At 39.1% G+C, this 17,959-nt stretch overlaps 1 protein-coding gene across 2 annotated transcripts; it reads right to left on the bottom strand.

The window, feature by feature from the left end:
* Window positions 1-748: 748 nt before the first annotated feature.
* On the bottom strand, window positions 749-17,939 carry LOC119648375 (probable glutamate--tRNA ligase, mitochondrial). Of its 2 annotated transcripts, XM_038050105.1 has the most exons (9): window positions 17,714-17,939; window positions 17,425-17,659; window positions 6,290-6,700; window positions 6,125-6,232; window positions 1,577-1,694; window positions 1,362-1,522; window positions 1,161-1,309; window positions 958-1,106; window positions 749-897 (listed from the first exon to the last, which is right to left on the bottom strand). In XM_038050105.1, the coding sequence occupies exons 1-9, from the start codon at window positions 17,829-17,831 to the stop codon at window positions 811-813; spliced, it is 1,536 nt and encodes a 511-aa protein (XP_037906033.1). In that variant the 5' UTR covers window positions 17,832-17,939; the 3' UTR covers window positions 749-810. The 2 variants fall into 2 exon arrangements, with proteins under 2 accessions (XP_037906033.1, XP_037906032.1); XM_038050104.1 differs by having other exon boundaries at window positions 958-1,309.
* Between the last annotated feature and the right edge of the window lie 20 nt (window positions 17,940-17,959).

The following is a 17,959-nucleotide window of genomic DNA, read 5'->3' as shown; positions in this document are numbered from 1 at the left end:
CCAGTCGACTCAGCTGTAAATGAGTACCTGAGTCAAATCAGGGTGATAATATCGGGCGAGCGCAATGCTGACATTGCCTTCTACAGTGTACTGTAGTGTACCGTTACGGTTTTGAATGGAGTGCTCTAACACACTTCTAGGTCCTGATCCAATATGGATTGTTGCGCCAACGATTATTATTATGTGTGTGTGCGTTAATTTTCAACGATATTTCTTCTTAATTTACATTAACTTTTTCTCTTATAATTAAATCTTGCAAAACGCACGCCATTTAACTGCTATATACCTTTATCCATCAAAATCGTAGATTTGCAAAAACACACATGCCATTCCATTAGAAAATTCCATGACATTCACCTCTCAGTCTTTCGAAACCTTACGCTTGCAAACAAGCATACGCAACACTATTAAAATCGATCATTTTTCCTTACGTTTTTGCAGTAATGTATGCATGCGGTAGGAAGAAACGGCTTCCTTCCTTAACAAGGTGACAGCAATACAATTAGGCTCTTACTATATATGAATCCTTCTATTTTAGACATGTCAAATATATTGAAGCAGGAACTATGAAAATGAATAAGCAACGTTATTCGGTTTAACCTTCAGCTTTGAGATAATTTAAGAGAGAGATTAGAGGTTTTTGAAACCTGGGATTCATAACTATTTTTACGACCGGTTATTTTCATTCCCGTACCAATTATTACGTGTTGCAAGCGAGAGTAATTGCCTTCGCAAAAATTAGGAAGAGTATAATTCATATGCTTTTATTTATCGACTTTGGGATTGACTAACACACATATTTAATTTGCTTCATTTTTTATTAGAAGCACCACGAATACGTCGTAAAGTCACATCTTTCCCTAATAGTTCCATCATTTCTGCAACCGCGGGACCTTCCTGTAAAATTATTAAAATATTCTCTTAATATTCACAAAAACCAAAAGCAAATGAACTCACATCAAGCCCGCTTAATATTGATCTCAACGACCTCATAAAAGTCGAAAACTTCAATTGCTCTTTGGAAGCAAAATCTTTTAAAAACTTATTAATTGGCGTCTTATTGAACTCCTGCTGTTCTAGTCCTTTTAGTAGTTCATCCAATGTTTCTAGATAGAGAGAAGCAATTAGAATCGAATTCAAATCATTTATAATAAACGTACCTTTCGGAAGGTCTCCAATTTCGGTCTTAGGCAGTATCCACAAAAAGGATAATTTTTTACCAACCAACTCCTGAATTGAAGAAATCCGGCAAGCTGTAGTTTGGAGGATATTTTTCACGTGATTTACATCCAAATCTAATTCGGTTTCTCTACAATGGATAATATTAATAAACGCAAAATATCTGGAGCATTTCAAACTACTTCTTTCCATATTTTTGTTTCACCAAATTGATAACTTCAGAAACCAATTTCTGATAGCCTTTTGGGTCGTTTAATTGCCGTATAATTTCTAAGCGGTTACACTGATCTAATAAATCTGGATTCAATTTACTAGGATGCGAGTTTATCACACTGACGTCAAACTAGAAAGTATAAAGAAGTTAGTTGTGTTATAAACGCTTTAGAATAAAACAAACCTGTGAAGATAATTCAGTCATGGTATATGACTTCGGTTTCAAACCTTGTTGCCTGATGAAACCTCCACCAGCTTGAGTTACGTAATTGACTAGGGCCTGTGGTAATATTCCCGAATCCCTGCGAATAAAATCCCCTTTTTCAAATTATTCAATTACTTCTGTTTTTAATTGGAGAAAACATGTTTTATTCAGCAAACCACTGGGTAACGGCTGGGTGACTTATCTTATATAATTGAAATGCGGCTGATATGCACTCATCGACAAATTTTGGGTTTTCTGATTTCTTTCAATTCATTTTCCAATTTCAGCCGAACTATTATTAAAAGCGCAAGGCTGTCGTACGGAGGGTCGCGGTTCAAATCTCACTGGTGGCAGTGGGATCCTGGGGGACCCTGACAAATGTGCGAGGCCTGATAAAAGAGCAGGGACATCAACGGTCTACCACAGGAAGATGCCCTATCATGCTTCCTTTTTAACCTGGCCCTGGAGAAAGTGATCCGTGACGCTGAGGTAAATGCGAGAGGTACCATCCCCCTTAAGTCCACCCAACTACTGGCCTATACTGACGATATCGACATCATGGGAAGAACGACCCGAAACTTACAAACATCCTTCATCCAGATCGAGCAGGCGGCGCGAGATCTTTGGTTGCACATCAATGAATGCAAGACAAAATATCTGGTGCCAACTTCAGCACGGAAAACCAACCAACCAACAACACCAAACCGCACTGGTCAAACAAGAAGAATAAAGATAGGATACTACAACTTTGAGACCGTTGATAATTTCCCCTTTCTAGGGTCGAAAATCACAACCGATAACAGCTACGACGGTGAAATTCGCGTCCTCATATATTCCTCGGAGCCTTGGGTTCTTAGCAAGAAAAATTGAACTCTTCACCACGTTCGAGAAAAGAATCCTCCGAAGAATGTTTGGCTCCCTACATGAGGATAAACGATTCCGTAGCCTACATAACGATGAAATCTATGAGCGATACCATGACCGTCAGATTGTGGATAAAATCCAGCTCAATAGGTTACGGTAGGCGGGTCACTTAATCCGTATGGGTGAGGATGATCCAGCCCAGAAAGTCTATAAGGGCAATATCTATGGTAGAAAAAGAAGACGAGACAGACCCTGCATGAGATGGAACGATGGCGTAGGTCAGGAAGGCAGACAGCTTTTAGGGATATCGAATTGGTGGACCTCGGCGAAAAACCGGGATGTCTGGAGTTCTTTATTAAGGCAGGCCTAGACCGGATACCGGTTGTAGCGCCGTTGATGATGATTGATGATATGATTTTTCAAGACGGTTCAGCCCCTTCACATCGCGGTCAATCTGTAAGTAGGCATTAACGATTATTTCAAATATTTTCTTCATTGATTAACAATAAACCGCTATTTTTCTTTTCACAGTGGTGACTTTTAAAGATAAAGAGGTAGGAACAGCCCAGATCTCAACCAAATATGTCAAATTGTGTTGTAGCTTCTTGAAAATGAAGGAGATTTAAAGTAAAATATAAAATTTAAATACATATAATTTCTATGGAGCTCAGTTTCAGCATGGTTTCCCAAGCAACTTTTTTCTAAAATAATGCGTACAATATACAGGGACAATATGATCCAATCATACTGAGAAGTAGACGCGTAATCCTTCTCAAATAGAAAATTGTTTTTGAAGAACGTATTTGCAAAATGCTACCTCTGGAAGTGGGAAATGAGAACTCAAGTTACACATTGTTCAACTTTTAAAAAAAGATAATCTAACCTACATACAAAATGTTGAGCTGTATGGCGTATACCAAACTACATCATTTTCACTATATGGAAAAGAAAAATGAAAAGAAAAAACTTCACATTTCAAAACCTAACAAAACCTTAACAGTTGTCTTAATCCTAGGTTGTGCGTCTAGAAATTCAACTAATACTAATTGGCACGTGTTGATCAGTCTTGTGCAGCATTTAACAGACAAGAGAAATTGGAAGGCGGGAGAGGAGTGGGGCGAGGATCGGGGATAGTTGGATTAGAAACAGTGTTGGCAGTTTTGTTTGGGCGGGAGGAGTATGCCAAGTGCCAACTTATGTAGAAGACCGTTCTACTTTTTATGTAGAAAAGTCGGTTATCTCTCTATAGGAAATGGAGATTTGTGAGAATTGTTTAACGTGATGAAATTTCCCTTACTGATCTCAATTCCCAGACAATCGGCAACTAAGGGTTGACATGCTTCTTACACTATACAAGGAATTTCACCGCCCATCGGGCCATGAAGGCATCGGTAAGTGATGTTTTGGAGGTTGAATATGTACCTCGTGTCATCGTCGTCATCTAATGAGAAGAGATGTCGGTCCAAAAGGTGAAAGCGAAAGTAATTAGTAGTCGAATCAACTACTTATAGCAGAAAATCTTGCCTTTGGTATTGTATTGTATTTTTATTGTGAATATCATATATTCCACAAAGGAGTGAATAGTATATGATATTCACAGAGTCTCAGGCTCCAATAAGATTATGGATCAGTTTCATAATCATCACACTTAATACTGTGCAAGTGATAACTCGAACTCAAGGTAACGAGATGAGAGGGTGACCCGCAACCGTGTCGACCACCGCACCTGTCACACAATTTGGTGGAATGAGCTTATTGAAGTGGAGAATAGGGTACAGCGATTTAAAGGCCACGTTTACACGGCTTAGAACTTCACTGATGTGAGGGATATTGATAGGTTTGAGTTTATAGTAACACCAATGTAGATATCCTAGTTCACTGTGGTGATGGAAGAAGTATGGAGTTTTAAGGATACGTTTTTGATATCGGAAATCATTTTCGATTGCATTTTCATGTTTCCTCTAAGGACAATTGTTCGATATTTTAGCGGATTGAGGGCTAATTTTGCACTCGATGAAGTATCGATAGAACCTGTCTGAATATGAATTCAGACGACCTCTGCGGCGTACTGTTTATCTTGTGGTGGTGTAAACGATGAGATCATCGGTATATAGCAGGATTTTAATTGGATTCGGTTTGAGAACGGGCCCCGGGATATTCGCGGTAAAAAGTGTGAAGACGCGCCCTGGAATATTCGCGGTAAAAACTGAGAAAAGGGGTGAAAAGGGTCTTGTGGAATCCCAGCTGGATTTGACGAATGGCGCGGAAAGCTACTGTTGAATCTTTATTTGAGATTGCCGTTACGACTGGCACTGTCTGGTTTTGTGGGAACTAGAATTGGCACAGTTTTGATTTGGGGGACTGGTTTATGGGCCACCAGTTGGCTTTTCGCTTTCTTTTTAAAATTGAAGATTAGCAAATTAAAATCGAATCACTGATGTCAGGGACGATTTCAAGGAAAGAGAAAGTTTTTGGATTGATGATGATGGAAACAGCATATAAGAAGCTGAAATTTGTTTCAATTAAGGCGATGGTAGTCTCTAAAGATTTGAGCAGCGTAGGGGGAATGAAGAATTGTATTGAGAGAAATTTGTGGGAGACCAATATTGCAGTGTCTACCGCAAGATATGTGGGTGTTTGGTTAGGAGGCGCCTTACAACCTTAGTGCAACCGGATTTCACACAGGAGCACTATTTGCGGATTATATTCGGTCTTAACATCTATGGTTGAATGAAAGATTGATCATTGTGTTGAATTTGTGGGGATTACTAGGCGAATTGAGCGGTCGTGGTATCGTTCAGCGATTTCGTCGTTATGCAAGCTACGGAATCATCCAGCCTCTTGTAGGGGGCCAAAAATTCTTCGGAGGATTTTTCTCCCGAACGTGATTCTAGGATGAACTTAAGGGGAATTCGCAGCCAATTAATAAAAATTATAGTGATATACTATTATTAACTTTATTTGAACAGATATCGGTATGGAGGATATTTCGGAGCCTAGGCACCATATGGTGGCAGCCTTTTGATTTTCAGGTTTTTCGGTTTGGTAGTTTCTGAGAATGGGTCCGCTAAAGAAATGATCAGTTTGGATCCCCCGCGCTCCCCACCTTTCCAGCAAATGTCAAAAATAAGACCGGCTTCGGAAAGTACTAACCAATACCTTTCGTTTGATACTCCACATGATTATATTTGGTGAAAAAAAATGTACACCCCCCTTTCGCATGTATGGAGACCCCCCTTAAATTCGACTTAGAAGGATGTATGCGCGAGCGTTCACAGAGAGCCAGTAAACCGATTTTAATAAAGTTTTCTTTTACAAAAAACCTTAAAAAAGGTATGGACATCCGTGTACCATGAAACTGCTATCATTTGTTTAACGAAGTAATTTGAATTTGCACTTAACCGTATCTAAACACATGACGTGGTCCTAATTCACTTAAAATTTCTTTTGCACTTATCAGTATTTTGCATTTACACGTGTTGCAATTGTTAAGCAAATTCTAGAACAAATTTGAAATAAAAGGCATGTGGCTCAAAGAGTGTGCATTTAAAGTGAATTTGCGTTTATGCGTGTTGCATTTTAGTGGGCTCCACTGTTGGTTTCAGATCTGTCACGTCTTAAATAGAAAACTATATCTAATTCTGAGAAATTTTGTGTCCTTACCTATAATGGCTTATATGTATATCACCCTGTCTCTTACTCAGTTTCGTCCCATCGGCATTGATGAGTAATGGTAAATGGCCGAATTTCGGTGGACGCCATCCAAAAGCTCTATATAAATTGAAAATACATTCTTTGGGGTCAATGTCTTTACGAAAAATTACTCACTTGTACAAGAGCAAATGCTTTGTAGTCGATATCTGCCATTCAACCCCACGGAGAACATGCGTAATATTCATAAAATGGTCATCAACAACATTGGCAAAGTGATAAGTGGGAAATCCGTCTGACTTTATAATCACAGGATCGCCTTCATTTTCGGCGACGTCATATGCTACTTTTCCATAGACTAGATCATCAATTGGTTCAGTGTACGACTCCAGTTTGAATCGTATGCAGAACTCTTTGTTGTTTGTTAGTTTTTCAGCAATTTGGACAGGTGTGAGGTGTCGACATTTATTATCGTACTTTGGTACTTGTCTGGTTCGCAGTGCTTCTTTCCGTAATAACTCCAACCGCCTTTCGGTACAAAAACAATAATAGGCATTTCCATTTTCTAATAATTTTTTGACTTCGGTCCTAGAATATGGTAAATATTATAGAAATGATTTTGTTGAAATATCAAATCAAATAAGGTTTTGTGTAAAGCAAAATAATTAAATATGTCGAACGAAAGCGACAGTAAAGTAAAAGCTCAAAGATAGGAGATAATTAAACGTGCAATGCAAGGTTCTAAACGGTGTCACTCCTGGGGGAGTATATCTTCGCTTCATTCAAAGAGTTGGACTATTTTAATAATATAAAGCAACGCGCTTCAAAGTGCATGAGGGAGACTTATGGAGAAATAGACATCGGTGAAATTAGCACTGTTGCCTGCAAGGCAAGGCAACAAACATCTGCAATACAGCGTTGTAAATGTCTTGAGTTCGGGCAATTTGCAACAACATGCACCAACGAGCAAGACAGGCCATAAAGGAAGTACTTCATCAGCTATGCTTGCGTTAGTGATACACCAGATAATATCGTTTTCAAGAACCTATGGGTTTCCCGGGAGTCAGCTTTGTAAGAACAAAAATCGACTTCATCCACATCTACAGCTACTCCCATTCTTCTAGTATAACAGTAACGAAATATGAGGAGGTGTTTGGTGGTGGATGCAAGAGATCGTCACATTAAAGTAATTGCTGGCGATTTCAAAGCGTGGAGTATCGACGGAAATGAGGGGACAACCCCTTCGAAACCTTTGCGAAGACGAAAACGTGACCACTAGAATCGGTTATTGACATAACATAAGTCAGTGCTTTCAACATTTTCTTCTATGGTACGTTTTGCTGCCCTTTAGTTTACGGCATAGTCACTATTCCCGAAAAAGATGATTTTTGGGTAACAAACCTGACATTGTGCAATGGTGACTTTATTAATTAAACAAAAGGCCAAGCTCTCCAAGAGCTAGTCGGCAATTTCAATTTCAGATTTCTAAATAATAGCAAGTCCACCCCAATGTACTCAGGTCCGTCCCTAACGTAACGATGTCCAACTCCATCACCACTGGTTGGCAATGGGATAGCGTAGAGGTTGTAGGCTGCACGAAACGTTTGCGCCTCTGGATAGGATAGGAATTGTGAATAATGACGAGTCAAACACACGAGGAATTTACATCATCAGATGGTAATGTTCGCAATCAGAGAATATAGGAAGGAAATCCCAAACTGATAGGTCCAAAATGGAAGAATAGTTTCTTCGACAAAAATATGTTCGATTTGATGATGAATGCCCCCCGTATAAATCAATCAACTAATGTAGGCTGTTGCCAACGCCTGCAATGCTAGTATGCCGAGAGGAGTACCGAGCAGGAGAGGCTCGCCTTGCTGTTAATGTAACGAAGAATTTAAGGAACTCAAGGCGAAATGCAGGCTTGCAAAAATCGTTCAATGATCAAAATGTTTAGGCAATTGAGGCATATTTCCGGATAGCTGAGTGTAGTAGAGCACAAGACTGTCGGACAGAAGGTCGCGGTTCAAATCTCACTGGTGGCAGTGGGATTTGTGTCGTGATTTGACGTCGGATACCAGTTGACTCAGCTGTGAATGAAAACTGACGTCAACACTTGGGGTGATGTCTAAAATGAAGGGACAGAAGACACTTCAGATAACCTGCCCGATCAATAGTGGAAACAGTGTTCCCGCAATCACGGTGTTCGTGATTGAAGCTATCGGAGCAGCCAATTCAGAAAACATTTCTCGCATCACCAAAGATGAATTGCTCAAACTGTGTAAGAAAAGAGGTGACAAGAAAGCGCAGGGACACCAATTCAATATCCATATTTTTCCCTCGAGTGCGGCTAAGGGTTATCAATTCAAGTCCCCGAGTAATACATAAGCCCTGACAAGATCATTGTCTTGTACAGTAGGAGTTTTGACCGTATAGTGAAACGTTTCGAGTGAAACAATATGTGTAGGGTAAATTAGGCTCTGTTGGCTATCGACAACTGCGCATAGATTTCGGCGTCATAGCTAGCTTATCGGATGTGATCTTCTACTCTAGATAGGAAACATTTTCAACGATTTCCTAGTGTGTTTTTATTGTTTTCAAGTGATCGATGCTATTTTATTTTGCTGTGGCCTTCATTCGTCCAGTAAGTTAATTTATTAATCAATGACCATAATTTGTTATATAAGCATAATTGGAGAAGGATGAGTATCTAAAGGTAAGCCAACCCCGCCAAGTCCCACGAGGCTAGGGCTGGAGAGACTGGGGGTGGTCTTTAGTGGAAGCAAATCCCACACACGCCAGTGTGTGTGTGGATTCGCAATTACATATTCCTGTGTGGAGTTGCCAAATCTCCATCCCTTTACGCGGATAAGGTAATGCTCGGCGAATGTGTTATGGGCATGCACATGCACGCATCCGGAGATTGGCGTGTATAAGCGTGCTTATGCGAAGGCCGGGTAGATGGGAGCAAAAAGCCTGACCGTGGATAAACATTGGCTATGAGAAAGATATCCAGAAATAAAACCAAACATGGAGGAGTAGAAGAGAAATAAAGTTACGATGCAGAGCTTCGGAAAACTGGTACCGGCGGTTTCTGGGAATAGGCAAGCGAGCTTCCGGCCGTCGATATTCAACGCCCGCAGCGCCTCAGTAGTGGGAACCTTGGTTGATGTGACATCTATTGTTACATGCGTACGGAAGGGACTGCAACTGGCTCCATCCACCCACAGGGGGACAAAATCCCGAAAACGCTACTGCCAGTGAGAAGTGTGTAGCGAGAGTCTTCTCTGAGAAGGGGGAGAATCCCTGGCGCCGAATCACTCAAGCGATGTTGGAGGCAAATGCCAATCAAGAACTGCCTTCATTGCCCTGGGTAAAAAGATCATGGAGCTGTGTGGATTCTTCAAGGAGTGCAGGAATATTAACCGAAATATAAGACCAATGATCAGAGACATCCGTTTTTTTCATAAAATGTGGCCATGTGAGGTATTAAATGAAAGGCTCAATTAGTACTTTTCCGAACTGGTTCTATATTGGATATCGGGTGAAACATAAGGGAGTGAGGGCTCAAAATATGACCCCCAAAAAGTGTAACAGGTTTCGTTCTCAGAACCTATCCAACCGAAAAATCTGAAAAAAATCACAGTAGAGATGCACCTCTAGGAAATCTAGGCCTCAAAATACATCCGGTTCGGATATCTGCACAAATAAAGTTAATAACAATATATTTTCACATTTTACAAATGTAACCGGCAACCCCGTTGGATTGAGTACTTTTTGCGAGTTGTAGTCCGTCGCCAACGCTACCGTTGTCGAGGAGCGCGGGCACATTCCAAAAACCAACCAAACCAACTTTTTTAGATAGCCAACGAACCATGAGGTGAGTCCCTATCCGAGGTGTTGTTGTCATTTCGGTAGCAATAAAGTTTCAAAATTTGCAGGTTGCTAGCCCGGAAATTTGTATCTGTTTTAGTCGCGTTTTAGGACAAGTAAAGAAAACTTTGAGTGTATTCTTAAGCCCCTACTCACAGGCACAAGTAAATAAAATTTCAGGTCGTTGAGAGGAAGGTTGAATAGGTTTTGTGCCTTTCAAACGCAACATTGGGAGGTGTGAATGTACAATCAGAGAAAAAACTTGCCCCGAACACTGAGTCAAAATAACGATTACTCTGTGAAATTTGGCGGACTGATCTGATTATGCTCCACGTTGAAGTTGAATAATTCGGCAAGCCCTCACACGACCTCCTCGCAGTCGCCGCTGGAAACCATCTTCGAACGGGCCAAGAGTGTGTAGGGCCGGGCTGGGAGTAGGCTCATCCAACTGACGAGGATCTGCTTGTCTGCTGATTATGTGTTAAGGGCAAGTGGATCAGGAGGGTGGATGATCCGAAGCAACATCTCGGGGATCGTCCTTCCTGCACTGGAGAAGGTGCTAATAGAACCCCTAGCCAAGGTGGAACATCATACCCCGAGGGCTGCGTGGCCAAGGGGGAGCTTGATCTTTAGTATGTGAATTCTGAATATATTGGGCATCTTCAGTTTCAAATAAAACACTTACCCTGGTGACTAAGCTAGCCGGGATGGACATTCTTGGCAGAGTAGCTGTGGGACCAAGACATGGACTCAATTATTAAAAAAAACAAATAAACCGACGATAGAGGAAGAGGTGGTGATGCCAGGTGCATTATCGGAGGACGACCTGCGGGTATCTAACCAGGAGATAGTAGCCGTCGAGAGCAGCACGCTCGGTGTCAGCCGTAGCACCGCTGTGCTGAAACCTCCCGGAGCGAGGCGACAGTGGTTTCCAGCCTGGAATGGAGGTAGTGTTACAATAGAAGGTCCAAATAAATTAAATGTAAAGGAAAAAGTGAAATCCCCTTGCGCAAAATTTAAAAATTGAAAAAAATAAATTGAGTGTAAAAATTTGTGCAGCGGTTTTGCTCTATTTTAAACGATTCTTACACTCAAATTCCATCACAAGGAAGAAAATGTGGGAAATATTTTTCCAAACTAAGCAAACATCATTTGAAGATGCTTGGAACGTCATTTGTCAAAAAGTACCGTCACAAGTTAATTGCCTGAATCCGCGCAACATAACTTCAAAAAATTTTAAATCAAAATTAAAGTGGATAAGTAGACATAAGGACAGATTTTTTCAAATAGAAAAGAGATGGCTAGAGGGGTTCTGCATACTTCAAACCAACCGGCATTCAAGAGGTGGTTGCGGCCGCCGCTATTAGATTTCCAAGCAAGTAGCGAGCAGACGAAACATAGGAAAACAGCAGCGTGTTGAAACTCACCCGGATGTTTTAGCTTATGCCATGCAAATGCAATTCAGGGCGAGTGGTAGAAAACCGAAATACCAGGATTTGCTCAAAAACATATAAAAGATAAATATGTCCAAAAGTCAACGTATTTGCCAGTAACTGATGTCCTGTCTATGATAATTGAAGCTGAATTATCCAAAAAACAATATAACGTAATCCGAAGTTATGCGAAGCAAATATTCCCGCCTTACAAACTTGTCCAAAAAGAAAAATAAAAATGTTATCCAGAAAACATTTCGTTAAAAGAAAGTGAAGCTGAAGTACCATTACAATCAATTTTAGACCATACTGCCTGTCGGCTGCTGTCAGCTCAAAAAGATATCATTAGAAGTTTAGATCCTCGGATTCTCTAACCCTAATTTTAAAGTGGAGTTTCGATGGTAGTTCCAGTCATCCCCAGTACAAACAAAAATTCGTATCAGAACTTGACAACAATAACGATTGATGATAAAGAATAATCTGTGGCGCATAAAGCCAGGTTCACGATGGTAAATTATGCAATGCCTTAAGGGAGACTAAATCTTCCCTCCGATGCTATTTATACGGTCTAAAGATTTTAACAACTTACAACAAATGTTATCCAAAAGTGTCAATAATGGCTTCTTGTCGTTTGGTCAGTGTTACACTCATGGATAAGAGTATTTGAATTTTTACTGCAACTAACATATAAATTATCGATTAAATCTTGGCGAATCCCAAAAGAAACCGAAGATGTTGTTGAGACCAACAAAAAAATCCCTCAAGAAAATGGAGGGGAAAAATGTCGGTAATAATCGATCAACCAAAACCTGGATAAAGTAGCAGGAACGATGGGAATGGAGTCAAGAAGTTTTTTTTCGAAATTTTGAAGAATCCGCAACTATCTCTGGAGTTGAAAAAGAACTTATTAGACGATTTTACATGATTCTACAAACAATTTTAAGTGGTTTCGATATAAATAAACAAAATTTATTGTTTAGGAATGGCCAAATTATACATACGATTACATGCATGGAACTAGCCAGTCCGACTGTGCATACGATTTTAATTCACAACCCAGAAATTATTTCGCACGCATTGTTACCAATCGGATAGCTTAGCAAGGAAACACAAGAAGCCCGAAACAAAGATTTTAAGGCCTACAGGGAACATTTTAGCCGAAAGGCTTCAAGGCTTCACAATATTACAGACACTTTCAATAGACTCTTAATTTCTTTTGATCCCTTTATTACTAACCTGCGAAAACTACTAACTCTAAAGGGAAAATCATTCGATAGGGATGTTTGTGATACAATATCTTAACGGTGGACTTGGATAACGCCGCTTCCTCAGTACAAGACCTTCAAATCACGGATTCTGATGATTCCGCCTAATTAGATTCAAAATTTATTACTGGCTCTAAAAAGAATCAAGTGCAATTAAATATACATTCCTATTTTATTTTTTTTTTTTGATTATCATCTTTTATTGAAATAATCCTGATCTTAATATTTTACTTTACCTAACAACGGAACCAAGCTTTGAAAATATGTTAAATGTTCTAAGGTTTTTCATTTCTATTGTTTCAAATTTCTGCGTTTTACATACATATATATTATGCGAAATTATGTCTTTTTATAGTTTGTCCATGCTTTTATCCCATTATTTATTATTTACCATAAGATTCTTACACGAAAAAAATGGTTTTGAAGTTTTGACCACGAGCGCCCTGTAAAGGTCCCAGTGTGCGACGCCCCAATTAACACGTTTGTGGGAAATCTTGAATAGAACCCGATTATTATTGGTGGTCCGCGTGAGTATTACAAAAGACATAATCCTTATTGGTATTCAACATTCCGCGGGACATTTTCTCCACGCTACGGTGCACCCATTGAATAGAAGCTCGACTTCGAGTACTGTTAGTATTAAAAATTGTAGTCTTCAAGAGCCTTGTCAGTTAATAATGTCAAAATCTACTATTTTTAGTTTAATTAAGATAAATTTGCAATAAATATAAATCATGATCCTTGTCAAAATAAATTAAAAAAGTGATTACTATTTTCAGGAACAAAAATATGTATGTACAAAATTTGACGGAACTTGATTATTTCATTGTAAATCTTGGTCCGTGTCTGGAATATTTTGATTGATTGAAGGCAAAATGATCTTCATTTAGTCCATTTCTTTGGTTGATTCATGTTTGAGTAACTGAGTATCTGAACTCATAGTGCATTCTTGTCCTCCCTGGAGAACTGTCTCGCATAGTGTGTGCCTATTTCTAGTTTCTGCTGCCTCCTCTGACAATTGTCATATGGGCAATAAGATATTTCCAATTACAGTCGTGGTAAAATTTATTGGAGTTTATCCACATACATAAATCGGCATATAATTTCGTAAGCACCATGGCATATTCATCTATTCTATGATGAGTTAAGATATTTTCCAGTAAAAGGTAAATTCTTTCAGAGTTGATCGAAAATAAAACAAATGAATGATACAAACGTGCGGTTTTGATGGTTTTATGTGTTCATCATGCTAAAATCCATAGATATTGCTACTACATTGAAATTCAATATGCGGATTCCATTTTTTTTACTTGGACCTAGCTTAAAAACTATGAACTAGCATTTTTTTTTATTCTTATTTTAAATATAAGCCATACATCCTTCTGAGCAGACTTTGAACGAAGTGAACCGGATCAATATATCAAACACTGCGTTTGAAGTTGTAATTAAAAATGTAGTTTCGAGAAAAACGCGTTTAAAGTTTTCAGAAAAGTTTGCCTTGCGATAACTTGCTTGTTTGCTCAGTTATCACGAGCAGTGTCAATTCTTATAGGGTTTTCGGGTCGCTGATTACGCATCTGGAATCAAATTAGCAATATTCAAGGGGGCGGACCAAGAAAAAATGTCTATTTACCAATTTTGACCAAAATGTCTATATGAAGGTCTTCCTTGTCGTCGAACGTGAATTTATCATTAGTTTTTTAAAACCAAAGTTGACAAATCTAAAATGGCAGACCAAAAAAAATTATAGATTTGTGCAATCGCCGAAAGTGAATTTCTTGTAAAATATGCTATGCAATAGAGTGCGCGCAATTTCTATATACGCACCCCATATATTGCTCGTTGTGACTATATAGAAGCCTTGAGAAATATAAAGTTTATATAATAGTAAATGTGTGGCGCGGTAGGATTCGCGGCATTCGAAATTTATTTCGAATGTTGCGAATGCGAGCGGTCGGATGACGCACCGGCGCTCTCCAGTCAGTTTAGAACTCGCCACAGAAGTGGAGAGCAGGCAGTGGAAGAGTGTCATTAGTAGGCGGCGGAATGACAAGAAAGAATGGCGAGTCTTCCATCATCCGTCATAGAGAGAAGAATATTACGAAGAAAGATTTATGTATCTTATGTATAGAAGTTGTAATTTTAATTATTTACAAAAATTAACAAAAATCAATCCCAATACGTTTTTATAATAATAGTGTTAGCTATAATGTGTAAAATAAAGTTGTATTAACTAAATGGGTATTATTAGCTAAAAATGTATCTTTATTTAAGTTTAGAATAACAAAAAAAACAAAAAAAAAAAACAAAATACATCTTCATTTTTTTTAAATTAACAAAAATTACATTTTTATTGCGCAATTTCTATATACGCACTTGCACTTTTAAGCCTATTGAAATAAATAAACGCATATTGACTAATTACTAATACTTTGTTTTGCTCCCATTGGACCTTATGACTTCGGAAATTCAATTTGGCTTTGAGGCTATTAAATTGTTGAAGTGTTTTCTACGATTTGGTCCCAGCATTCTAAAATTTTTTTCTTTAGCTCAAGTACGGAGCCAAACTGGCGTTCATTCACATAGACTTTCCTTGCAAGCATCCTCCAAATATTCTCTATGGGGTTAAGATTAGGACTTCGATGTGACCACTGCAAAATATTTCTTTGTTTGTCATTTAAAGATGATTTCATGTATGCAGAAGCATGTACTGCGGCGTTGTCATGTTGGAAATTCCAGTCAATGTTATTATTCTCATATAATGCGGCATCAAAATGGCTTCCAGAAGCTCAGTATAAATTACTGAGTTCATTTTGGTTGGTACGATTCCCTGTCGAAGGTTACCGGGGAAAGAAATTGCCCCCAAAATCATAACACTGCCGCCTCCAAAGTTGCGACTCATTCGAGGAGCTTCATTTTCTTAGATCGTGCCAAAATGCGCTAAATTCAGCTGGGTCGTAAAGGTTGAAGTTCTTCTCATCCGAAAAAATTACTGCCTTCCATTCTTCTACCCATTTCATCCACGATCTAGCAAATTTGAGACGAGGCTTATTATGTAGCGGTATTAAATGAGGTGCTTTAGCAAGCTTTTTATATTTAATGCTGTTATCAGTATGGAAAATCTGTTGCACTCGTCTCTTTTTAATAGGAAGAAGTAATTTCAACATGATCTGGAACGAACTAAAGTTTATTTCTAGTAGCTTCCTCCTTAATCAGGGCGATTTCTCTTTTCCCGAATTTTTTATTTCCCCACGGATGCTTTTTTGTACCGTATTTTCCCTTTAATTTAAAGAAATTCCGCAAAACTCCGTCGGATCTACTAATTTTCCTCAACATCGCTCTCATTATGCAGCCCAAATCTTCCGTTCTGGCAAGTTGGCCTTTCTCTTCTTCGGTTAACACTTTTCCACGAGACATCGCTATAATCTAAGCTAAAAAAGCTAAAGTTGAGCACTGTCTTACGTAGAACACTATAAAATTTCACGTCACACCTTTTAATTACAAAAAAAACTTTCCAAAAGTAATTTGATAGACGTTTTAGCTTCCTGCGTTTATAGAAATTGATTTCGACCATTTCAGCTGATCTAAATGTCGCTGTCATAACGAATTCTCAAGAAACCAAGGAACTTATTTTCTCTTCAATTGTTTCATACAATCTTCGCTTTCTATGCATTTTCTAAGAAAAAGAGAAAAAATGTGCCTGCGTATATAGAAATTGCGCCCACTTTAGTCGGAAATTCCGTACAAGAATGCCTCCCCGATAGGCGTGTGTGTGACATATTGGTTATTTTTCGCATGTGCTGCAACCTACATTGCATTCCACATACACGTACATATGCAGTAATACCGATTCTAATTCGTTCCGGTACATAGAAAGTAGCTGGAGCCGCGCGGTGTACTGGCATCTGAACGTCCCACGCATAAGATAGATGCATTTAAGATGCTCCAATTCTCCAACTTTCAACTACCCCTACACGCACACGTTAATAGATTAAGGAATATGAATTGTGTATAATTGTTGCTGAGATTGTCCTTTACCTTTGCAATTTTTATTGCATTTCTAGGGGAACTTTTAAAATTTAATTTTTGGACGGCTAAATCCTTCAAATCGACCTACATGCGACATGCCACGTAGCCGTGGTGAATCTAATCAATAAATTCGAAAGTTCTGGACAAATTCGTGATGTGAAAACTCCAATTCGTTTGTGACTCATAAGCGACGTTTGTCAATTGCAAGGCGATCACAGCAACTGGGAGTTCGCATTTGCATCCCATTCTCATCTCAAACAGGTTTTCAAAATGGGAGCAGGAATAACGTCTAATACAGTATAAATTTTTTGTTGAGGATGCTTTGAGTCCTGAGTCCACATACACTTGATATCTGACAAGACCTCTTGGGAAGCAACTTACTTCCTCTTCCGGTTCGTCATCAAGTGGATGCGGACTCAGGACTCAACATCCTCAACAAAAAATTCACTTCGGTCTGGTTTAGGTCTGAACTTACGACGGATTTCACTTCAATGTAATTCACACTCATGTCGTGTTTGCGATTACGTATGAATGGAGCGATTACCACCTTTCGTTACTTTCAGTCAGGCTGCTCCCAGGGCGTCTGATGAGTTCCCTCTGCTCAAGACGAAACCGTCAGCCACTTTTTTTTGTGAGATAAATAGTTTTTTTTCTCTCGAATTCTTTTATGATCTTAAACCACAATCACTGTTTTCTAATAATTTTGCTTTACCTGTAAAGATCTAAGCGTTCACTTTGCACGTAAGGACCATATTTCCCTCCGATGTTAGGACCCTCGTCAATTTCAATCCCAGCCCAGCTCAAATCCTCGATGATCTTTTCGGCAGCTCCTTTTACTCGACGAGTCTGATCTGTGTCTTCTATTCTTAATATGAAACGTCCATTTGCTTTTTTTGCAAACAAATAATTGTATAGTGCGGTGCGAAGCCCTCCGAGGTGTAGAAAGCCTTGAAATATGGAATACTTTTTCTCGTTACAAAAAAATTATGGGAATTATGTACCTGTTGGGCTGGGTGCGAATCGCACTCTGACCAGGCCCCCGGAATGATCATACCGGAGAGAATTATAGCATGCGGTACGTCGGACAAGTAAAGTAACGGAATTGCGGAACAGAATCATTGCTTTATGGGATAGAGTCAACTCATTTCGTAACAGAACAACTAATTTTAAATATTAGTGCAAGGATCATTGCAGCCCAGGTAACCTCAAAACCGTAATGTCAAAATGACTTTCATAACAAACATTCC

This window comes from Hermetia illucens, chromosome 2, assembly GCF_905115235.1.
Source record: "Hermetia illucens chromosome 2, iHerIll2.2.curated.20191125, whole genome shotgun sequence".
Taxonomy (NCBI): domain Eukaryota; kingdom Metazoa; phylum Arthropoda; class Insecta; order Diptera; family Stratiomyidae; genus Hermetia; species Hermetia illucens.
Note: the sequence above shows the minus strand (reverse complement) of the source record. Positions and strands in the feature narration are given on the sequence as shown.

Coding starts and splice junctions, on each gene's coding strand:
- LOC119648375 (XM_038050104.1), bottom strand. CDS start 17,831: ATGATTCTGTTCCGCAATTCCGTTACTTTACTTGTCCGACGTACCGCA. Junction 17,660..17,713: donor ATTCGCACCCAGCCCAACAG/GTACATAATTCC, acceptor CCATATTTCAAG/GCTTTCTACACCTCGGAGGG. Junction 1,695..6,124: donor ATACATATAAGCCATTATAG/GTAAGGACACAA, acceptor TTTTATTCGCAG/GGATTCGGGAATATTACCAC.